General features: G+C 49.8%; 2 protein-coding genes across 11 annotated transcripts in view; one reads left to right on the top strand and one right to left on the bottom strand.

The window, feature by feature from the left end:
• Positions 1-5,665, top strand: part of MSLN (mesothelin) — a 47,693-nt gene extending 42,028 nt beyond the window's left edge. For all 8 annotated transcript variants that reach the window (XM_068908710.1, XM_068908711.1, XM_068908712.1 and 5 more), the window contains 6 exons: positions 343-489; positions 722-855; positions 2,431-2,558; positions 3,193-3,287; positions 4,071-4,260; positions 4,988-5,665. In XM_068908710.1, coding sequence (XP_068764811.1) covers positions 343-489; positions 722-855; positions 2,431-2,558; positions 3,193-3,287; positions 4,071-4,260; positions 4,988-5,079 — 786 coding nt within the window. In that variant the 3' untranslated portion in view covers positions 5,080-5,665. The remainder of the gene's footprint in view (positions 1-342; positions 490-721; positions 856-2,430; positions 2,559-3,192; positions 3,288-4,070; positions 4,261-4,987) is intronic.
• A 695-nt stretch (positions 5,666-6,360) lies between these two features.
• LOC138061065 (uncharacterized) lies at positions 6,361-22,732 on the bottom strand. Of its 3 annotated transcripts, none has more exons than XM_068908364.1 (27): positions 22,648-22,732; positions 22,139-22,329; positions 21,871-21,951; positions 21,316-21,347; positions 20,074-20,196; positions 19,738-19,868; positions 19,454-19,536; positions 19,156-19,292; positions 18,579-18,709; positions 17,831-17,984; positions 16,948-17,166; positions 16,604-16,774; positions 16,135-16,281; positions 15,448-15,497; positions 14,629-14,749; positions 14,167-14,252; positions 13,449-13,575; positions 13,131-13,321; positions 12,946-13,036; positions 12,465-12,609; positions 11,927-12,111; positions 11,068-11,223; positions 10,306-10,439; positions 9,636-9,766; positions 9,361-9,455; positions 8,098-9,139; positions 6,361-7,333 (listed from the first exon to the last, which is right to left on the bottom strand). In XM_068908364.1, the coding sequence occupies exons 3-27, from the start codon at positions 21,914-21,916 to the stop codon at positions 7,251-7,253; spliced, it is 4,011 nt and encodes a 1,336-aa protein (XP_068764465.1). In that variant the 5' UTR covers positions 21,917-21,951; positions 22,139-22,329; positions 22,648-22,732; the 3' UTR covers positions 6,361-7,250. The 3 variants fall into 3 exon arrangements, with proteins under 3 accessions (XP_068764465.1, XP_068764466.1, XP_068764467.1); XM_068908365.1 differs by having other exon boundaries at positions 19,156-19,289; positions 22,648-22,730; XM_068908366.1 differs by having other exon boundaries at positions 13,137-13,321; positions 19,156-19,289; positions 22,648-22,727.
• Between the last annotated feature and the right edge of the window lie 740 nt (positions 22,733-23,472).

Here is a 23,472-nt window from a genome sequence, read left to right on the forward strand (position 1 = left end):
TGCCAGACAGAGGGGAATATTCACTTCCTTCAACCCGCTGGCTGCGCTGTTACTAGTGAAGCCCAGTATTTGATTAGCCTTCACCACTGCAAGGGCACACTGTCAAATCAGGTCCATGTTGAGTCATTTCATGTTGCTGCAGGTGTCATTCGCTCCCTGGGGTCTGCTTGCCTGGGCTGCCAAGCAGAAAAGGACAGATGCTCGTATATTCTCACTGGCTTTAGTTTATTTTTTGCTTGCAGACCTTTTATGCTTTTCCACACCAGTTTTGCAAAGAGCATAAATTCATCATCACAGAGATGATAATGAGTGTCCATACCAATAACAACAGTCTTTCCACAGACATATCCTGATGGGTATCCTGAAAGTCTCCTCCCCAAACTGGGCCCCCTGGCTCCTTTCCTCACCTCTGAGGACATTAGCAAATGGAAGATAAGTTCAGCTGACACGCTGGCTGCCTTGCTCCGGGATCAGCCCTCTGACAGAGAGGTGGGTATTTGGGTTTACTTTCCTGCCCATGTTTGCTTCCTGTTTTGGGAGCTGCTGATTTAGGTCTAGCTTGGTGGGTTAAAGGATGATTGGCCCATCCTTCATGTCCAAACAAATACATTTGAAATGATTTCAATTTTATTTTAGTAATTATTGCATTTGTTTCTCTTCTGAGGATAAAAACATAAATTCTGGTTCCAGTTAAAAGAAATAAATAAATATGTGCTTTTAGGCTGCTGCAATGATAAAACGATATGTTACCTTGGGAAATCGTTTGAACGCCACTGCGCTGAACGCAATTGGTACGAAATATGTGTGCCTTCTAAATGCAACTGAGTTGAACGCGATAGACTCCAACAGCTTGAAGTGAGTAAAGTATTGTAGTGCTCCTTCACAGAATCACAGAATGATTGAGGTTGGAAGGGACCTTTGGAGATCATCTAGTCCAACCCCCCTGCTCAAGCAGGGACCTCTAGAGCACGTTGCCCAGGATCATGCCCAGGCAGGTTTTGAATATCTCCAGCGAAGGAGACTCCACAACCTCTCTGGGCAACCTGTGCCAGTGCTCAGGCACCCTCACAGTCAACGCGTTTTTCCTCAGGTTCAGATGGAACTTCCTGTGGTTCAGTTTCTGCCCGTTGCCTCTTGTCCTGTCACTGGGCACCATGAAGAAGAGTTTGGTCCCATCCTCTTGACACCTTCCTATCAAATACCTGTACACAGTGATGAGATCGCCTCTCAGTCTTCTCTTCTCCAGGCTGAACAGGCCCAGCTCTCTCAGCCTTTCTTCAAGGGAGAGATGCTCCAGTCCCCTCCTCATCTTTGTAGCCCTCTGCTGGACTCTCTCCAGCAGTGCCATGTCTCTCTTGTACTGGGGAGCCCAGAACTGGACACAGTACTCCAGGTGAGGCCTCCCCAGGGCTGAGTAGAGGGGCAGGAGCACCTCCCTCCGCCTGCTGGCAGCACTCTTCCTCATGCACCTCAGGATGCCATTGGCCTTCTTGGCCACAAGGGCACACTGCTGGCTCATGTTTAACTTGTTGTCCACCAACACTCCCAGGTCCTTCTCTGCAGAGCTATTTTCCAGCAGGTCAGCCCCCAGCCTGTCCTGGTGCATGGGATTATTCCTGCCTAGGTGCAGGACCTTGCACTTGCCTTTGTTGAACTTCATGAGGTTCCTCTCCGCCCAGCTCTCCCGCCTGTCCAGGTCCCTCTGAATGGCAGCAGAGTCTTCTGGTGTGTTAGCCTCTCCCCCCAGTTTAGTCTCATCAGCAAACTTGCTGAGGGTGCACTCTGTCATTGATGAATACATTGAGCAAGACTGGACCCAGGACTGACCCCTGGGGGACATTGCTAGCTACTTGCCTCTTTCAAAAGCACCTTCCCATCAGCAAGTGCAGGTTCCTTTTCTGTCCAGCTGGTGAAAGGAAATCTAGGAAGCAACTTTAGTACCTGTTCCACGTCCAGGTTTAAAAGCCTGCTGTTCTTAGTTCTACGAGGAAGGGCTCAGATTTGCAGTCAAATTTTCTTTAATATACCTCAGCTGACAATGGTAAAGATGTGTGCGTGTTTTTATCTGTGTGCGAAAGAGTTAATGAAAATTAATTCAGCTTCCTTTGAAAGAGGGCTAAATGAAATTAATTAAATATTATATCTTTACAAGCACACAGGCTTGTAATGTGCTATCTGAGCCATGACACCTTATCAGACATACTATTTTCATCAGGAAACTGAGTCATTATTTGTTCATTTAGCTTTTCTCTGTACCTCATCTATCCACTGGGAAATGCCCAGGATTGTACTGGAGGAGAAGGTAACCTATCCCATGTAGAGAAGCTCAGAGATGTTCAAAATGTATTCATATTTCAATTATTTTACTGAAAGCATTAAAATAATAAATAATAAAAACCTTTCTTTCCATAAATCTTCATTTTTCTGCAGAATAGCATCTCTTGATCCTTCAGCCTGTTCACAGCTTACTAAAGACATCTTGTACCAAAAAGCAAAACGTGCTCTCTCAGACCAGCACAATTCACGTGCTTACTATGCTCTCATCAAACCATATCTAGGTAAGTAAAAGAAAAGCATGTTACAGGGAAAGAGATGGGTCTTAGCCAGAAGATGAATTGGGATCCTATGCCTTGTAAGCTTTGGGAATCTTCAAAGCCAAACTGTTGAAAGTTCAGGAGGGTTTGAATTTTTTCCAGCTTACAGGCACATAAAATATTCTTGAAAGATTCTTAAAACCCCCAAAATAGATTGTCAAGCTATCACAGGAAAAATCAAACTTAGGACTTTTGGGGTGGGTAAGATCTGTAAGATACCCTAGTAAATCCAGCTGCTAATGCAAGAGTGTTCTCTTTATAGTGTGTTTTTTATGCTTACCTCATAGTCCTTCCCCATGTCACAAAACAAAGATTTTCCATGTTGACCAACAGAGTAGATGGGTGGGAGATACTCATTCTAGTGTCTGGCATTGATGCAGGTTGGTTTAATGGCCAACATGATAAGGTTTCCCAGCAAAATGAACTATAGCCTCCATAGTTTTTTCCAATTAGAACCCACTCTGTTAGGAACCCTAGGCTAATAAACTTTGGAGACATCATGAAAGCATATTTTAGCTCTAGCCTATACAAATACCCAGCAATCCTCATTTGAGGACTGTCCTTCATATCTTAATATACTTTCTCCTTTTGATCCTAGGGGGCGCTCCTGGTGTGGATCTTGGAGCTCTAAGCAAGGACCACGTGAACATGGATATTGAAACTTTCATGAAGTTAAGAAGAGACTCTTTGCTGGTGAGCTGGACCATGAGAGTGTTTCGTTCCATGCATTTGCATCGTGCTAGCTAGTCATTTCTGGTCACGCTGTCCATTGGTGTAAATCCGCAAATTCAGAATGATGTTGCAACAGTAGAAAGAGGAGGACCAACTTGAAGCTTCTTCAGAAGATCGGTTTGGAGTCATACAAGGATGCTTGCCCAGCTTTACTGGGGAATTTCCCAAGACCAGGCTCTCATAGACATAGTAGCAGGAAGCAGGATTCCACTGCGGAATGTGATAATCCTCTGCCTTGCCCCAGTCCAAAGCTGTGTACCAAATCTCCTAACTTAGTGATGGGACTGTTGACAGTCAGGGATATGCTGCTCTTCTAATACTGTCTGTTTTGGAAGAAAGCCCCATGATCAGGACAGGGACTGTGGCCCCCACTCAGGTGAAGGAGAGGGGTCTTGGGTGAGGATGTAAGAGAGGGGAAGAACGATGCACTGAGCTGAATTTGGGCAATGCAGTCTCTTGGGAAACAGGAGATGCAGTATTATGGAGCAGCAGCTATGATTCTAGCTTTGACCCAGTGTCCTCTAGCATGGCCTTGTCATCAGGACAACAGAAATAAACTTGAGGAATCATGTTCCTTCCTGTAGCCTAAGGCAAGACTGTCCCAACTGAAACCACTCAGAAGAAGTTTATCTTTCCTGTTCTTAACACTTCTGTTCATAGAAACTTCGCTAAGTCCTTGGTCACAGGTATTATTTCCATTCCTGCACTTATGTTTCTAAGTTTTGCTTTTTAATTTTTTTGTAGAGCCTGACGCCTACTGAGGTAAAGAGCTTGCTGGGAATGAATCTCAAAGCCCTGACGACTGTACAGAACAAGTCACCTATCCGGGAGTGGGTCCAAAAGCAGAAACAGTCCGACCTGGATAAACTGGGTGTTGGGCTCTTTGGGGGAACACAGGAAGGTTATATCAATTTTGTCACACCCAAGTTTCAGAGTACGTAGTATATGAGGTTTTCTGATTGTCATGCTTTAAATATGTATTTTGGGGGTCACAGCAAGGAGAAAAACTACCTTAGGGAAGTGAGGTGTTTTCAGTCATCTGTATAAGGGAACTGAATGCACCCAGCTGACATAGCCCCCTGGGAACCAGAGTCAGTCACACCCGTGCTCAAGCAGGCGGTTGCATTGAGCAGCTCTGCCATAAAGCTCTAGTCCTGCTCTTGGCCATGCTTGTGCCAAGACCTTGAAAAGTCCTGCTGGCCACTCCTTTTTCAGAGGGAGCAGAAACTGTGGCTCTTGACTGCTGCAGACCCCTCGAGTGGCACTCATCACTGCACATCCACCCAGCCCCACTGAAATGCACTGAGTAGCGCTTTGTGCCTCCCTTCACCTCCTGGCTTCAAGGGGCGGCAGATTCAGTTCTGCTGAGGAACCTTGAGCCTTGCAGCACACTCTGGGTCCAAGAAAAGAGGCAATTCTGTAATCCCACTGGGAACATCCTCGCTATCTGAACATCTCAGCTGAGTGAGCATTTCCACAGCATACTGCTACCACGTGTGTCGGATTTGGGATGTGACTGGGAGATCCTATTAGGGATGGATATTTTGTGGTCAGAAAGCCAAAGATCTTCCCTGAATGTGGAGCGATGGGATAGTCTCCTCCATGGGGGAATGGTTCAATTGCTGGGTTCTTTGCGCTGATGCCCCCTCTTTTTCCTCTAGCACCATCCTCAGCTCCCCTGGGTGCCGTGGCCATGGTCTTCCACCTGCCTGCTCTCCTTCTCAGTTTCCTGATGGTTTTGGTCTTGTCTTGAAAATCTTCGCTCAGGAGAAAGCAAGATGAGGAGGACCAGCCTGTGACCTGCTCTGAGGCCTGTCAGTGGACCGCCATGGTTGGAGGGTGGGGGAGGATGCTCAGTGCTAGCAGGCAACTATTATGGAGCCCAGCGTTCATTTTTTAGGTACTTTTCTTTTTGAAATCACTAGAAAAAAGTCAGGATATTTTGTCTGAAGGGAAGATTTCAGACTCTTCAGAGCAGAAATTTTCTTTTTTGCCTTTTGTACAGAGCCTAGCCTACGTAAGGCCCGGCTACATTACTGCAACACAACCCATGTCAATATTTTACTGCATAACTGTGGTGGGTTTAAGGGTGAACAAATTGGCTCTTCAGTATGTTAATGATTGCATTTCTCAAAGAGTCTGATCTCTACCCTGCCAGTGGGAGTGAAGTTTTCCAGCTGGTTGTAAAAAAAAAAAAAAAAAAAAAAAAAAAAAAAAGGTGGAATTGAGTAAACAATGGCAGAAGCAAAACGATGAGTGGCTGTTGTCTTCTCTTCACTCACATAGCCCATTGCTTAGTGTCTGCAAGTACTGGACAAAATTAAATGGTCAGGAACCTCAGACCTGCCTGTTACTTTTCTTTGGAGCTGACTGTTTAAGCCTAAGGGCTGAAGCTGTTTTCAGCATCTTTATGGGGAAGGTATAAGGACTCTGTGTAATATTTTCAGCAGAATTTTTCTGCTCATTAGGAAACCCTGTTCAAAAAAGCTTTAGTGCAAACTACTTTGTCAGAATCCAGCCTCTGAAATCCCCTTTTTTCCCTGAGAGGAGAGCTTGCCTGCAAAGACATTATAAATGTTCATTTAAGCCATGGTTTTCAGAAAGAGCAGAGATTGGTCTGTCCTTCATCGCTGACTTCTGGGTGGCTGGTGACAGTTCCCCACAGCCTGTATCCAAACTTCTCTGATGGAAGGAAATTTAACTCCAGCAGTCAAAGAAACGCTGATGGCTGCAGGGCCTGACTAGTTAGAAGTCAATACTGCAGTGCTGGGGCAGTAGCTAGGGTGGGAGATAGCCCAATATAAGTAAGGCAGTCTGCATTTTTAGCAATATTTCCCAACGTTTGGTTCCCCTGATGGAGATCTTGATTTGTTTCTTTGTTCCTTGACTCTCTCTCAACAAGTGGCATAAAGAATCTGCTCAGCCCATGAAGCATGAAACCAGGAAAGTGGGGGATCTGCAAGCAGGAGGGAGAAACGCTTGTAGGAGAGCTACTAGAAAAGGAGATCCTAGATAATTAAAGAAACTCAGAAGTGGAAACTATTTAAATTTAACTTAACCAGAAAAAAACGACAATACAAAGCACTAAACACATCAAAAAACATCTGTGATTAAGAAAAAGGAAAAAAAACTTTGATTGATGTTTTTATTATATAGCACTGCAACAGTAATCAGTATGCACTGTCTTCAATTAGTCTTCCCTCTAACTAGGCTTGGCATAGTGTGAACAAATCCTGATCCAAAGTCTCGTAAGTTCATAAAGCAAGTTAAATGCAATTCAGTGGATTTCTGATCGAGCTTTCACATTCTGTTGCTGGGCCATATTCTGCTTCTCTTGCAATGGCCAGTAACTTAGGTCCCTGAATAGTCCCACTGGTTTCAACAGATCCCAGTGGGATTGCTTAGGAAGTACAATACCGCTCAATCTGAGTAAAGCTAGCACAACTGGGTCTGCTGTCAGCATTAATGCGGTGCCAGACCAATCAGTGTTACTGATAATTGTATTATATAGAACAGCTAGCTAGTAAACACTTTTTTTTTTTTCTTGGATCTCATCCTGAATTACAAAATAGACTCGGGGATTTAATGTGAATAAGATCCTGCAGTACTTATGGTAGGATTGCTCTCCACCAGGTAAAAGACTCCTGAGTGATGAAAAGGTCTTAATTATTGTAACAGGAACCTAGAACCTGTAATCATATTGCTTTATTTTTAGTTGGGCTTTTTTGGCCTGGAAAAATACCTGTCCTTTCTTCACATCCTAGCTTAAATAATAAACAAATTCCCTGTTGGTCTAAAATTGACAAACTTCATTCCTCTCCTAGCTTTCTGCCTTTCAGCAGGGAATTTGCCAGCACCAATATTTTGGAGGATGGCGAAAATTAAAGGAGGGATCCAGTGAGTGTGAGCCTGGAGATGGTGTTGTCAAAGAAGTCCTTGAAACAGTGAGATTCCCATGGCTGCAGTGAGTACATGCAGTAAACAAAAGGAGAGCCTGGATCCTGAGCCTAGATGGAGAACAGAGATGAGAATGAATTGGATTATCCAGGTAAACAGCACAGCTAGATGTGGGCTCATGAGGGGCTGTTACAGTCATAGAGTTACTTTGGGATTTGGGAACCCCAGAGGATTGCACATCTAGAAGGTCGACTGGTTTCTGTCTTTTGTGACATTGCCCATACCCTGCACCTTTAGACACTGACCTGCACCCCGCTTATAAATATGAACCAGAAATGAATAGTCAGGAGCACTGAGTCATCTCTTAATCACGCTAGCATAAAGCAGCGTAATAATTCATTAAAGCTACTGGTGTAGCTCTACCGAGATAGAGGACTTCAGATTTTAGGGCTTTTATAATGACACCTATTCAAAAACACTGTATGCAGCTAAAATATGGAAGGCCATATCCTCACCTTGTGAAAGACGGCACAGTACCATCGGCAATAACAGAATTATACCAGCTTCTCCCCATAGTGGATGAGGGGAAGTCATATGTTCAGAACTGGTTAAGACATGTGAAGGTGCACCTTGTTGCCTTTGCAGAGCGCACGGTATCTGAAGGCAGTGCACTCTAGATCATGTAGTGCTAAAATGGCCTGTAGAGATGTTACTACCTGACTTGTCAGTAGCTGTATGGAGTTTCTTACGGACAGCAGCGCATCAGTACTGAATCTGGCTAGGAAAGGGTGAATCAGCTACTGCTTTTCAATAAAGACTTTTGCCTTGGGATTGGTTCCTAAGGCTTTCCCGATTCGTCACATTCACACCTTACCAGCCTCAGGATGCAGATTGATGTATCCGACGGGTGTTGGATTCTGTGGCTCTGGCACGTCTGTAGGTGTTTTCCTAGTGGTCTCACTGCTGGTCGTTGTGGAAGAGGGGATGAGAAACGCTGCAGGAGCACCGCTCCTGCAAATGAATGTTGTCGTCTTGACAGTTGAGGAGATGACACTCTTTTGGGTGGAGATGGAGGTTCTGGGAATCGGGGTGGGCTTGTGGGGAATGATGTTTGTTTCTGTGGTGACAGTGGGTGCAGAGGTGGTGTTAGGGGCAAGGGCACTAAGAGCATTGCGGGTGCTCAGAATGGTATTGTGAGTAGTAGCAGCTGGGCTGGCAGTAGCCCCAGGGACTGGAGAGTTAATGGACCCTGTTGGGGTGCTGGTTTTATGGGTGGTAACAGCCAGGTTAATAACAGCACTGGAAGTAGTAGTGGCATTGTGTGTGAGAGCAGAGGATGGGGGGGAGCTGGGAGAGGTAGCGCTGGGGTTGACAGCAGTAAGGATGGTGGCGAGGAGGGCGGTAGTTGTGGAGATGGCCTTCTTTGAGGTGGCAGACTGGTGGATAGAGCATGGGTTGGTGGAGCTGGGGGTCAGAGCAGGTCGGGCTGTGAGTCTGGAGGTGACAGCGGGACTCCCGCCAGCACTGGGGAGGGTCATGTGAGTGTGTAGAGGAGTGCTGTTAGATACGGTCAGGCTGATAGCGCTTGGGGTGGGGGGCTTGTGGGTGCCAGTACTTGAACTAGCAGTGGTGTGACTGTTAATGCTGCCAGGGGTGGTGACAGTGGGGAGGATGGTGGGGGTGAGGACAGCAGTCGTGGGGGCAATACTGGCTGAGGGGATGATGCCAGCAGGGGTGGCAGACCCCGTGGAGCTGGGCTTCACCATCCCCCCTTGCAGGCCAATTCCCAGGGTATGGTCCAGCTCCCACTGGTCCTGTCTCTTGATCCAGCTGATCACAGAAGGGTAATTTTCTGCTTGCTTCAGATCAGGGAGGTTTACCCCAAGCAAATTTTTCACATCCATGACAGTGAGTTTCTGCAATACATTTACAACAACATCTTTGTTCATCCTCACAGCTGGCATCACCAAAAGGTACTTTTCTAGTGGGACTGCAGCTTGAGCAATTACTTTCAAAAAGAAGGAAAAACAGAGATTTGTTGATCTGACAGGGCAGTAGCCTTGAACCCCACAGCTCAGCAGTTGACTAGCCCTTCTCTTCAGCAGGGAAAACAGCAACAGTGCACCAGGGAACGTACCTGCAGTTCCTCAGGATTTAGGGCAGTAAAGGTGTTGATGTCCATGGCAATACCAGTTTTAGCCAAGTCTTTCAGGTCCTTTGCTGGAGCTCCACCTTAAAGAAAGCACATAGGGCACCTAGACACAGGCAGATGTGGTAACACTTCCAAAGCTCAGAGACAGGTTTTGGTGACTCTTAGACGTGTCTCAAGTTCGTTTAAAACCCTCCGGTAGAGGAAGAAGTAGCCATGCCTCAGGCACCATGGGGAAGGAGGGCAGAAGCTGAAACACCTACCTAAATACGGCTGAATCAGGCAATAATATGCTTTGGTGCCAACCTGGCCAGCAAAGGCCTCCTGGGCTTTTATGTAGAGTTGGTCCTTTTTGGCTTGAGAACAAGAAGAAATGTCTAATTGTCCAGCGCTCCTGGGGAAAGGGAAGGTCACAGATTAGAGCTGGGGACACTACCCCAAATGACAGCAAAAGCCCTTCTGTGTGCTCAGACCAGTGCTGTTGCGGGGCGGTGATCTCCTGCTGACTGCCTGTGGCTCTTGCGGCTGACAGCACCTCTGTGGCCCCTGGCAGAGCCCTCCCCCGCAGCTCCCTGCTGCTGAACCAGCAGCTTGCATTTATCTGTCATTTTTGCATTGTCTTTTTTCTTGCCATATTTCAAAAATGGCTTGCCCAGCTATGAGTGATTGCCTGAGCAGGTGAAGTGATTTGTCCCCCGCCCACTGTATCCATGGATCTTGCCATCAACCTGTGTGGTGGGTCCAAGGAGCGGAGTGGGGTGCTGGGGCTAACTTTTGCCCAGGTGTGCTGACGTGTGAGGGACAGGGTCCAAGGGGTCTGGGAGCGTGGGCTGTGGCAAAGCCTGGGACAGAGGTGGGAGTCTGCTGTTCTACCCTCTTCCCCTGCAAAGCCAGGGGCCTTAGGGTTTGCAAGTAGCCTTAAAAGTGGTTTACCCAATTGCTTCTGGAGTTACTTTACTAATTTGATCCTCAGCCAGGTTACACAGGTTTCTGCCACCGATTTTCTGAAGCAAGGGCCCAGTTAAGGTGCCCCCTAGATCCAAATATCTGGTGATCAGATGCTGGGCCTGGAAAATACAATTCAAAAGGTTGAACGTATTCAGACAAATCCTTGTACAAATGCTGTTTGCAGCACAACAAAAGCAGTCATGGCAAACTTGAGCAAAGCCTTTGCTAAAGGGCTAGCAGGAATGGAGAGGAAGATCTCCTTCAAGGCTGTGCAGCAAATCTGAGCTCATCAATGAAATCAAACACTTACCCAATGATACCCCACTCAGATTTCCAGACTAGGTGATGGGCCAGGCCTGCAGGGTTTTTTGTGCCATGCACTGAGACTGAATGGTCTCGTTGCTCCCCCCTCCACACAGCTGTGGTGGGCTCTCACACACTTGTGTAGCCTGATGCCAGGGCCCTTTCCCATGCCTATGCCCAGGCCTGCTTGCTGAACGTGTCCAGCCTTGCCCCATGAGCTCCCTGTCAGGGCACTCAGGACATTTTCACCTCATGTAAGAGGAGCACTTGCAGCATCTGCAAATCCTCCGGGAGAATTAGTGAGGCTCTTGTTTTCCCTAAGGCCTGCCCATGTTCTGGGTTCGTTTGGGATCCGTTCCTTGGTGCTAGGTCCGTTATTGCTGTGGGAGCCTGTGCCATTCCCTGACAGTGGTGGTTGCCGTGTCCACCTCTTGACCCTTTTACCTCAGGAGCTTTCCACTTGCCGGCCGTGGGGTCGAGCAGGGCTGAGAGGGTGTCACTGGATGTCACCCTCCACATGCTGATCTCCTCTGTGGTGTACTGGTGGGACAACTGCCCAAACAGCTTTAACTGGTCCTCCGGGATCCCCTCCGGGTAAATCTGAAAGGTCAGGCTAGCTTATCAGATAAAGAGGGTCACAGAATGGAGGACACCTCTCTTTGTGTCTAAAGTAATGTATGAAGTGCTCTTCGTACCCCAAGGCGCGTTCCAGTGGCTTAAAGAGTAACGCGAAACCCACAAGCAATCTGTTTTCCCCTTTTATTGCAGACACAACACCTGAGATCTCCATCCCCCTTTTACGGTTAGCCTCATGCTCCTGTGTCCTCTGGCTCTTTGTGATCTCTTTAACTTGACACTTGACAGCAGACCCCTGGCGCTCTGGGTACGGCAAAACGCCAGCCATAAACAACCTCTTAGACCTGCGCACAAAGTACGTGCTGGAGGACACCAGTGTCTTCAGACTTTCTTAGCAAAGACTAACTTGTCCACATTCTACCTTGTTTTTCTCAGTCACTCTTTTCCCCATTATTTTCGCCACCCTGTCTTGCTTTTCTCTCCCAGCCATACCTGCTCTCAGGTCCCGAACTTCAGGGTTTTGAGTGCTTGGCAAGGCAGAAATGTGCATTATCCCTCAACTGTCCATTAAGTCATTCCTCCCAAGTATGCGCTGAGTTTCTCCCCCACTATGATCAGTCCCAGTGCTGCCCATTCCCTGCAGACTAATCTCTCCTTTTCAATAGCGTGGCTATATTAACTTTAGGCTCAGCTGAAGGATCCTGCTTTATTTCCCTCTGTTCATTACCTCCTTGATTTTTTTTTTCATGACATGAAGATACTCCACAGTGAGAGGCTGCTCCAGCAGAGGTGCCAGATTTGCTTTTAAAACCTCATTACTCAGGCACAGATCAAACTGCTCGATGGTGTCGTAGTTGATGAGGAAGAGGGGGTCTGAGATGGTGCTGGCAACAATGGGTGCGGACAGGCAGTCTGGAGAAGCCAGGCAGGGAAGGGGGTGTTAGAGAGATGGCAGTTTCCTTCCTGCCTGCCTGCCAATGAGCCTATTAAGGGATCTTGGAGTCCCTCAGAAAAGGCATATTGAATTAATAGGAAATTATAGCAATGCTGTTGAAATGATCTTGTGGCGGGGGGGAGTTAGAATTAGTTTCCCATCCTCCGATTTTCTTCTTCTCCCCAGGGACCCCTTTCTTTTGAGAGAGAGACAGAGGCCGAGGTGCCCAGTAGCATGTCGGGCATGAGTCTCCCCAACTTACATTTTTTGCCCCGAGAGCTTTAAGTGACTGAACTTATCCAGACCTGTCACTGCTAATGAAGATACTTACGTTTTGTGCTCCGCTTAGTTCTGCGACGAGACGAAGAAGACGCTGTTGCAAAGGCTTTTAGGAGGGTCACAGATGTCTCTCTCTGGGAGACACCTTGGCTGTGGTACTCAGCAGCGATGCTCCTGCAGAAAGCCTTCCTCACTTCCTGAGGAGAGGAAAGGCAAAAAGGGTTCCTGGGCCCCCCATGGCATCTCAGGACAAAACGAGCAATTACCCCAAGACCTGACAGCCACATGGCACAAGAGATGCAAGCAGGGCCAGCGTATCAGCTGCAGGCTAGTTCATAAGGCAGGAAAGGAGATGGATGCTGGGCAAAAGAAGGGTGAAGTGCAGGAGAGAAAAGCTAGGTCCAAGAGGATCTGCGGCTCACAGGAGGCTGAGAGCAAAGGACACAGTTCATAGCTAATCCGTTACACATCCCAGCCACTGTCACACACACTGAAGGGTGAATGTGCCTGAGGTCTTGAAAGGGAGAGCTTACTTCAGCCACTGAGGTCAAAATTGTCTGGTTCAAACTCAGCACAAGTGGCCCCAGACTTTGCAGACTCCTTAAATCCCAGGACAAAGGATACCTGCGGTCGATGGGACAAGGCAGAGCTTAGCTTCCTCACAGATGCAACATTGTTGACCATCACCCACCCGTAAGTAAAGGCGGAGGCCCCTTACCCATACCCCGTGGCACCCCTGAGGAGTATGGCATTGAGGGCAGCTTGCTGGGCCCCGGACAATGCTGGGCAGAGCTTCAGGTTCTCCAGGACACCGGGGTCCGAGGCTGTGATGGTCTCTGGCTCCATGTCACACACCAGGGCACCAAGGCTGCCAAGCTGCTCTGGACTCAGGCCACTGCTGTTCACTCCCTGGGGAGAGGCCGAGACAACCATTCCTACAAATGCCCAGCTCACGACATGTCAGATACTTGGTCTGACTCAGTGTGGTTCTCATAACCGCCTCCTGAGCAGAGCTTGTAGCTCAGCTCCAACTTACCAAGCACGCTAGTGCCCCGTGCAGGAGCTGTGTCCTTTGGGTCGAGCCTTTTGGCAACAAGTTAAGATTCCCTTGAGAAGCCAGAGCATAAAATGCTTTGCAAGTGTGGTTGTGTACGCTGGCGAAGCTAGGAGGAATGAGATGCACCATGACTGGGAGGAAGTTTCCTGAGAATGGGGCAAAGAGCCGGGGGCATTCTGTGTGTGTATCTTGTCAAGGAGGGTCATTTTAAAAGGGAAACTTCACTCTCTCAGTGAACTGTTGAATAGCATGAAACAAACTCCCCAGCTTGGCCCAAGCTAGGGGGATCTCCTCTGCTCTGTGTTCCTCTCCCATCCTGGAGAGGACATGTCAGACAGTGGTGAGAAGTTATCAGACCCCACGCTCTCCCTTTGGCTGCACTGTGGCCAGATTGGCATTCGCAAATAGTCTGTGTTTTTGGGCCCCTTGGGTGTTGGGGAGAAGCAGGGTGAGGAGAGGTCCAGGAGAGGTCTGCAGTGCAAGCAAGAGAGAGGGCTGGAAATACCCTGATATATTAGGTCTGAAGGTGTCTATCGAAACAGGCAGTTTTCCTAAGTTTCTCCTATATACAGCTCCTGCCCGCCCCAAGGTGTGACTGGGCTGGGCTATAGTCAACGCTTGCAAGTGTGCTTGTAATTTGTTTGTTGGAGTGATTCTGCACCAAAAACATGACCTTGTGCCATCCTTAGATACTCACTCAAAGAAGAGCAGCACGTCTGGTGGGTAGCCAGTGAAGTTGGCTGTCAGGTTCTTTGCGGCAAGTAGTTTGGCCAGGCAGGATAACTGAGGTAAAAAAAATAGGCAGAGGGCAAATATTTTTCATAATAACGGTGATGAGATGAGAGGCACTGGCCTTTGTATGGTCTGTTGGCTTGCAGGAAAGTAGGCCCAGATAGCAGGCCTGATGTTGTGCCTGGACAGGTCTCAGTTAAGAAAGTGGCTGCAAACCCATCCTTTTAGGACAACGTCTTGGTGCAAGACGCTTGGGAGAGCAGTGAGAGCTTCATGCCTGTGGCCCAGGCCTTTTGCCTATGAACTCGCAGCTTTCCTTCAGGATTTGTTGTCAGCTCACCAGTAATTCATGAGGCAGGAACGGCCTCATTTACACAAGCAGTCCCTGCCCACCATGCTTTCTGCATACCAGCTCTCAAATGCCTACCTGAGGGCTGCTCAGCACAACTCTTTTGTTTTGCATTTCTTTGACAAGCGACAGGATCTCAGCAGCTGACAGATCGCTGGCCAAGGAGCACTGGAAGCCTTGTAGGACTGAGGCTGAAAGGCTGTGTTGGGGAGGCAGATTAGCATTTCACTCTCCATTTCAGTTACCCCCTTCCATGCAGTGGCTGCAGGACGAGCCTGCTCTTTCCCTAGGGAAATTCCTATTCCCTCAATCCACAGCTGATGGTTTGCCTAGCATTGAAGTGCTATATGGCTGTAGGTGGACATGACCTGTGGGTTGTGCAAAAAGGTACTGTAACCCCAGTGCTGTCTTGATGGCAAAGGAGGTGTCCTTCAGGCTAGAGGCCCCCTAGCCCCGTGGCTTGGGAGGAGGTCATGGTGTTGTTCTCGGTCACACTGCTTGCATCCCAGCTGACGGGGTTGCACAGGGGCAGTTGCTAATGAGAGAGTGAAGGCTGGAGGTGCCTGGGTTAGCCCTGGCTTTGGCTGTGAAGGAAACCAGCTGAGCCTGGATTTTGACTCATGGGAGGCTCCTGTTAAGTTGGTGTCAGCCCTTTAAAGGGCAGGAAGTTCTTTATGTGTTTGTGCTACAACAAAAGGTGATGCAGCTGAAAACTTGAACTGCACTCTGGTACCCAGAACCTGCTGTGCAAGGCTTTAAATCTTCTCTAACCCAGCTGGCCTGTCACAGTGGGCCATGACGCATGCACAAAGAAATTCAATATCCACCCATGCAAGGCATCTCCGTCTGCTCACCCCAAGACCTTGCACTTCTGAAAAGCTGGTGCGTGGTACTTACTCGGAGTATCGATTGGTGGCAGACAGAACAGCTCCGAACAACACGGCAGCCTGGGGAGGAGGACACACAAATGCTCAGCCACAGCAAGTTACAAACCTTTCAGGGTTGGTCTAAGCCTGGGGAGATGGGCTAAGAGAGTGTGAGGTCCTCGTGAGCCCCATGGGTCTGCGATTATGGGAGAGATGTACAACAGGAGTGGCTCCCAATTCTCTAAGACCGGCCAAGTCTAAAACCCTCCCGAGGACGCATGCAAGACCCTGAAGGAGACCGTATAAAAGCACTGGGGAAAGAAGAGGGAAGATGAGCTTTTAAACTGATGGACCAGGCTGGGATCTGAGCAAAAATATATAGGTTGGGAATGGGATTTCTAACCTTCAGAGGAGTGAAATTTGGAAAGAGTTTATCCTTAAGAGAAGTGATGAGAACTTGTTTTTAAACTGGAGCTTGCTAGGTTTGTGAAAAGAGTGATATTTTGTGCCTGCTTGTAATAAGAGTGTATGGGTCTTGGGGGCAAAGAAAACCTTCCCAGTCTATCGCCCCAGAATACCCTGAGCTTTTCATCCCAACTATCATACCAAAAGGCATTACACACGGTGGGCTCCCCTGTCTAAGACAGAGGCCTCTCTTCCTGTTCCTGACCCACGTCACCCTCGTGGCGCCCAGCGGGCTTGCGAGCCACAGTGTCACCTGCTCCGGGGACCAGTGTTTCTTGCTGATCCCGCTGAGATCTGGGCCCTGGATGGGAGAGGTCAGCCGCAAGCCTGGAACCTGGTCGGCCAAGTGGTCAGGAACGCGCATTAAGACGTCACCAAGAGACGAGGCACTGGAGATGAGCTGAGGAAGGGAACGAGAGACCTGCCAGAGCACATCTCCGCATGCCTCTGGGACCTGCCTGAAGAGCTCAGCACGTGCTGCTGGCAGCAGGGGGAGAGGAGGGCAGAAACTGTGCTAGACCCCTGGGTGAATCGGCCACTCCAACGTAACATGTAGTTTGTCGGCTAGGATCCTCAGACTCTGCAGCCCTGCTCCCATGCAATAGCAGTTTGCTCTGCATTTTGAGGATTTGGGGTGAATTCAGACATTTTGGTTTCTCCTCAATGCTCAGCCTTTGGAGGATAGGAAATAAGGCAGGTTCTCACGTGGAAGGGCTTGTTACCTTGTCCACAAAAGCTCTCTTTAAATAGCCCGGAGCCTTCTGCATGGCCCTGTGGAAACCTTCATCGCGGGACATTTCCAGCGCTGCCTCTGCGGGAATGTCACGGACGACATGGCTGGGCAGGCCCCGCACCAGCGTTCCCAGGCGTCGGAGCACCTCCGCTGTGGTGAACTGCAGCGAGAGCAGCACGCCCGCTCGTAACGCTTAGCTCAGCTCAGCCACCTCCCGAAACGTTCCCTGGGCCCTTTCCCATGCGTGAAATCACTTAACATGTGCAATTAAACTACAAGGCACAGGCGCAGCTGTGGCCCTTGCGCCCATACAGTCAGGCAACAAATTCTTACCGTGAAGTTGCTGCTGATTAATTTGTTTATCAGTGCCTCGGCTTGCCCCTGGTTCCAGCCTGTGACTTGCCCCAGCAATTGCAGGGTCGATGGCTCTCCGACGCTCTCGGCTCTCAGCTGCGATATCTGGCTGGCGGTCAGCCCCACGGCTTGCTGCCCCAGTGCAGCCAGCGCGTTGGAGTCGAAGGAAGGGCTCTGGGTGACAAGCATAGCTGCAAGCTGCAAGGAACAATGAGCAAAGGATGATGATTAATGACAATGGCTGAAAAATGGCTAAGGTGGCCTGAAAGTGCAGCAGGAAGCTCTGCCGAGAAATAATCCTGCTCATGAGCGTTCAGTTTTCCTAGCTGACTTTTGGGACCCTCTAGGTCTTTCAGGGAGCAGATTGGGGCAGTTACTTTAGCCTAGCACCAGGCAGGTGGCAGCTCCCTGAATTCATAGGCAACTTTGGGAAGCTGAAGAAATCCTAAAAGTAAAATAAAGTAAAAGATTTCCTTAGGCAAAGCTGAAATAAATCCCTGGGATTTGGACCATTTGTTGAGGTTCCTTCAACATAGTTTCACTTTGAACATGTCTAGAGGAAGCACCTAGACCATCTTAGCTTCTTTTAGCTCCTTTTCCTAAAGGAATAACTTGGTAAAAGCTGTTGCATTGTTTGGATATCACTCAGTCTGCTGGGTTTTCTCCTGGTTCTGCTTTCTCCCTCTCTAAAGACTGAAAGAAAGCAGCTGGCTCAGATCCTGGACTGCCCTGACATGCCAAGGGGCAGGTTTGGCTGCCCCAAATACAGATGCCAAGTCAAATTCGGACTGGGCTCGGGGGAGCCCAGCTTTGGGGCAGGCGGGCGGTGTGGGCTGCCGAGCAGCGCTGCTCCTGGGCTCACCTGGCGGGCAGGCGCTGAGGGCTCGAGGGGGCCCTGGGCGCCCAGGGGGCCGCAGCGGAGGTTTATCCAGGCGATGATGCCAAGGGAAGCGGCCGTGCTGAGGCGGGGAACAGCAGCCAAGCACCTTGCCAAGCAGAGGAGCTGCTCTGGGAGCCTGCGGGGCCAGAGACGGGAAAGTCGTGTTAGAAGGGATGTATATATATGAGCGCATCCCCCGTAGGAAGTCCGGAAAGGATGCTGCTACGGAGTATTACAGATAGAACCAATTAACATTTCTTCTTCTTTTTTTTTCCCGGCCAAGGAATGATCTTTTTCCAAAACTGAGCGTCACATCGTTCATGTTTTCTAAAACGTTATGCTTTTAACCCACATCTCCCAAGCAAATGGAAACATTAAACATGCAGAGCTATCCTTTTTGTAGGTTTTAACCATCTTTCTGTTTTCTCCTCTTCCAGTAGCAAAACTGAATAAGGGAAAAGGGGAAAGGATAAAAGCATAGAGGAAGCCAGGTAAAAGTATATGTTGTTGAAGAAGAAAATTTCAAAATTTATCCCAAGGTAAGAAAACAGTCTAAATATTTTTACTAGCGAACCCCACGTTGGCTCTGCCACATAGGCATTTATATATGCTGCCATAGGTTTAAGCGAAGGACACACGTTATTGAACTGAGCGCGAGGCAGCCCTGCCGGGAGCTGCAGGGAACAGGGGGAGCGATCCTGCCCCTTGGGCCGGGGCCCATCTCACTCACGCGGAAGGGCTGCTGTTGGCCTCCTGGGCGAACGCGGAGCCGGCGAGGAGCTCGGCCAGAGCCGGGGGGACCCTGGCGAGGTGGCGGCGGCGGCGGCGCAGGGTGGCCGCGTCTCCCACCAGGTGCCGGAGCTAGGAAGGAGAAGGGGGCTGCTCGGTGCGGGGCCGTCCGGGGGCCGTGCCGGTGGCCATGCCGCGGCGAAGCAGCTGTGTCCCGGCAGGGCTTGCGGCCCTGCTGCCCCATGCCAGGCGCCTTGTTGCCGTTTCTCTCCCAGACACGGTGCGGAAGGGAGAGAGGGTGCAGGGAAGGGACACGAGAGTGGCCAGAAAAATGAAGCTGGATGTGGATTATTTGTTGTAAAGATCTTTCTCTTTTCTATAAGGAAATAACCAGCTAAATGTCATGAAGGCAGAAGAGTTTAGGGGGATTTCAGACAGCGCCAAGCAGCCAGGCTGTTTTCTGGCAGAAGAAGCGAGACCTGCGTGACTCCCATAGAACAAGCCTGAATTCACGCCGCCCAGCATGGGCGCATGCTGCAGGGCGAGAGGAGGCAGCCGCGCTCAGCGGGCGTACGTACGACCCTGGCGTTGCTCTGCGGGAGCACCCTGACGTCCTCGGTGCCGTTGTGGCGGATGCGACGCCCCAGGTAAGCGGCAAACCAGTCTGCTGTGCCTGGGCCGCTGGCGCTGGGCTGCTGCGGCTTGGCCGGAGCTGCTGCGTGAGAAACGGCAGAGCCGTCACCACAAGGCTTCCCGGGGGCTCGGCCCTGCGCTGCAAGGCGCGGAGCTCTGCCCGCGGTCGGGCACGTGCCGGCAGTGCCACAGGGCGGCTCGTGTCGGACGAGGCTCTGTGCCGAGCCGGGCGCTGGCGCTCACCGCGGAGATGGGCTCCGATGGAGGTGCAGAGGGCGCGTGTGCTGCTCTGGAGGGCTGGGGGGCTGAGGCTCGGCACCCCCACGCTGCAGGGCACAGAGAGCCGGGGTCAGGGCTGGGAGTGGAGGAGTCTCGCCCCGTCCCAACACGCAAGGGATGGGAGTGCAAAATACATCGTTAAGGAGCTAGAATCACTTTTTTTTTTTTTTTTTTAAAAAAACTCTGACCGCTCCAGAGGGACAATTAATTGGAACCTCTGATTGCTTTGCAGGGCCAGGGCAACTCACATCTTGCAGAAAGCCGTGCAACTCGCGTCGAGGAGCTCGTAGGAGCTCAGGACGTGGCGGGATCGCTGCAGCCTGCTGGCTGCAAGCCAGGCGTCCACCGTGCTCTCATCAGCCCCACCAGGGAGACGGGCCTGGATGGAGAGACGACAGGGGATCAGCGGTGCCGAGCCCTTGCCAAACCTTGCTGGTGCCATTGGACAACCCAGAATATCTCTTCCCTACAATGCCCACAGCCTCCCGCATTTTATAGGGTCCTTTTGGCACCTGCTGCTCCAGCAACTAAGCTCAGCAAAAATGCAGAATCAAGTGGAGCTAAGACACACACATTTGACCTACCGTAGTGCTCGGCTGAGCAATAAGGTACCCTTTCCTTTTGAAATTCCTCACAAGCGTTGTCAGGACGGTGTCATTCCTGTGGGGGTCAGAGCTGGCCAGCAGGTGAACTAGCGCAGCAGAGTCCTTGGTGTCCAGAAGGAAGAGAAAACAAAACATTATGATAGAGAAGGCAAAAAATAGTAAAGAGGAGGAGCTTCCTCTTGCAGTTGGGGTGGGATTTTTGGTCACTGCAGAGCACATAACGCGTAGGCTTTGAAGTTGCAAAGTTCTCCCTTCCCACTCCTTACTGGAGGTGCCTGGATATATTCCTAAAAATGCCTCTGACTTATAAAGACAAACCAAGGGGAAACTGTAAAGGGTATTTCCCACATTTAGCAAATGTAGGGCTTAGACTAAAATAGAAAAACATCTCCTATTCTGAGTCACGTACTATTTGTCTGAGCTCTGGGATAGAGATTAGAAAGGGACTAAAGGGGACACCCAAGCAGATTCAATCCATTGCATTTAAGGTGACTTGGTCCTAGAGCAGGCATTATGCTGGTCTGTACACCATTCGCTATGATCGTTCTTAATATTAACGCAGACTTGCTGAGATCTCCTTTCTCCTTCCCAGACCCAGGGCTGGTTTTCTGGCTGGGGCAGCCCTGAATGGCTCTGCCCTGCATGGGGGGAGGCAATGCTGCTGTGACAGCCCTGGCTGGTGCTCTCGGACAGGCACGGCCACAGTGCTGCCGCCCGGCAAGCCGCAGCTGCTGCAGGCCGCTGAGCAATATTTACAGCAGCCCTGAGGCTGCTCGAAGCTATGCTCAGATGCAGAAGCCACCACAGTCAGTCTCAAGAGTGGGGACCCTTCAAAGGTTGGGTGCATTCATCTTTCCCTTCTTTCCAGGTGCTAGATTGGTTGGAAGTTGATCAGGGATCAGGGCAGCCCTGGTGACAGAGTGCCGTGTGTGCCTGTGCCACGGCCGTGCGAGTGCTCAGCCCCGGATTCGCCCCACAACGTGGTGCCGCTCTCCAAGGGGGGCAGCTGAGAGACAGACATAGGTGTCGCTCTTCAGATGCTGCCACAGTCGTGATGTCTTCACCATTCAGAGCAGGCTTCCCCGGAAGACATCTGCCAGGGCAGAGACCCGCAGGGACTGCCGCAGTTCCTGCCACTTTCGGCACGAGCTGCGACGTCCTGCTGCCGGTGCTGTTTGTAAACTGTCTTAGTAGCTATTTAAATAACCCACAGTGACTTACTGATGCTGCTTTCACAAAGTCTGTTGAAAGTCCTGCAACGAAGCAAAATCATGTTATAAAATATCTCTTCCTCTATATACTTGTGAATAGGGCTCTGTTCTATAGCATCTCCCCATTAAAAGTCTAGGAAAGATCTTTTCTCTGTCAATTTGATAATGTTTAGTAAATGCAGAGATTCAAAAATAAATATGTAGAGGTTCAAAAGAGCAGATATTATAACCACCCTGCAACCTCCATTTGGCCCTGATAACCAGGACTTCATCTATGGATGGGTTTAAAAGACGGTGAAAAAATCTGCCCCCAGAAGAGTGTGTTTGTGCAGGAAATTTCTAATGCAGTGCTCACTGCAGGCTTGAAAAACCTCCCACAAATTTGTAATGCTAATGGTGGCATGAGGCAGAGCTCCCTTAAGCCAAAATGATGTGGATTTGTCAATGAAAAGCCACAGTGACCTGGGGCTGTGCTGAATTGCTCACGAGTTAAATGGGTGTCCTGGGGCAGCTCACCCGGGGGTCAAGGCACAGGCCAGGTTTTGAGGGGAAACAAGTAACTCACGGAGGCAGAGGACGAAGGTGGCCAGGACCTGGGCTGCCTGGGTCATGCTGCCTGTGACAGGGCTGGGGCCTCGGTGCTGGCCTGGAAGAAGCACAGGGCCTAGGTTGAGATGATCGCCCCCCCCCCCCCCCATCTCGCCCTGCGTGCTGATTTTCTGTGTCAAAATCCTGCTGTTTGAGTGGATGTTAGCACCACGGATTCAATGTGGCCTCTGGTGCTCTATGAGCGCCAGGGCAAATCCACCCACCACCAAGAGAAATTTTTTTACCTTTTGTAGTGGAGGGCAGATTTTTGTTCTCTGCCTCTTATTGAAAGAAACGCGTATTCCTCTCCGAAGTGCAGAGCTGCGTCTCTTATCTGACCGCTTGCACGGGCAGGTCTCTCTCCCGTCCCTAGGCTCGGCACTGGGCCACACCAGTGCAGACTGGAAGAAATCCACTGTAACGGGTGCAGTGGTACCTATACAAGCCCGGTGTAAGAGCAAAAGCAGGTGTTGCACTTCCTCTTTATCCCAACTGCATACCAATCAACTAGCGACCCCTAATAGAAAATAAATTCTAGATCTAGAAATTAGATCAATGGGCTCTTTAATATTCCGCAGAACAATTAGCTTATTGACCTTCGAACTAGATGCTAATAATTTTTCAGCTACGTCTCATTATGTTCCGTAAATCCCCCTGAGCTACAAAGGCAGTCTCATTTCCTCGTCTCCATCGATCCGGTGGGATTTGCTCTGCTATTAGAATTAAATGTCTTTCAGAAGGGAAAGGTGCTCACCCAGCTGCAGTCCGGCGAGGCGGCGGAGCCCGTCTCCGTGGGCGCTGGTGTCCTGGGGACGGGCAGCGTTAGCGAACTGGTCTGTGCTCGCGCCTCGCCGGGGTGGGGATGGTGCGCTGAAAAAGGGGGTGTGACAGAAGCAGTTTCTCAACAGTGTTTCGTAAAGTAGCTTTGGGGGTTTTTTTGTTGTTTCTTTTTTCCTTCTCTAAGGGTCAGTTTGAACTTGGGGCAAATGAATTAAATCCTCTGGTTTGGCCATTCCCGCACTCCTTACAGAGACAAAAGTTCTCTGAAGATATTGAAAAATCTTTGAACTATTTAGGGATATATTTTGTAGGGCAACCAGAATTCAGAATAGAGCAACGTTCAATTAAGGGCTTGATACCTCTCCGTGAGCTTGTTTTCCCTCACTGTCTTTGTTTTTCTCTTGAATGTGGACAATCTGCTTTTCTTTTTTTTTACAGTTCTCTACCTGGAATTTCTAGTCACGTTTTGAAACACAGTCTGGAACGTGTCACGAAAAAAACAGACTAAAAATAAAGAAAGCAAAGACTTTCCAAGGGTGCTGTGACAAAAAGCCAGCGGAAAGGGCCGATGCTCAGCAGCGAGCGCGCTGTCGGCGCTGCAGGCCGGGCTGCGCTCTGCTCCTCGGCTCGGCCAAACAACTCTTGAGTTGTTGGGGGTACGTTAGCCTTTGCGAATAGTCACTGCAAACCATGGAGCAGCGGTAAATGGGTTTTGCTCCCTCCTTGCAGCTCCTGGTTGCGGTAGCCTGGGTGGCCTCTGGCTCCCGGGCATCTCCTCGGGGTTTTGCGTTGGAGCCCG

This window comes from Struthio camelus, chromosome 15, assembly GCF_040807025.1.
Source record: "Struthio camelus isolate bStrCam1 chromosome 15, bStrCam1.hap1, whole genome shotgun sequence".
In the NCBI taxonomy this organism is placed as follows: Eukaryota; Metazoa; Chordata; class Aves; order Struthioniformes; family Struthionidae; genus Struthio; species Struthio camelus.

What these genes read in the sequence shown, in the direction of transcription:
- LOC138061065 (XM_068908364.1), bottom strand. Translation starts at nt 21,916, where the DNA reads ATGACCCAGGCAGCCCAGGTCCTGGCCACCTTCGTCCTCTGCCTCC. An exon ending in ACTTTGTGAAAGCAGCATCA is followed by an intron (nt 20,197 to 21,315) that starts GTAAGTCACTGT and finishes CTGGACACCAAG; the next exon opens with GACTCTGCTGCGCTAGTTCA. An exon ending in AGAGAGCTTTTGTGGACAAG is followed by an intron (nt 16,282 to 16,603) that starts GTAACAAGCCCT and finishes TCCCTTCCTCAG; the next exon opens with CTCATCTCCAGTGCCTCGTC.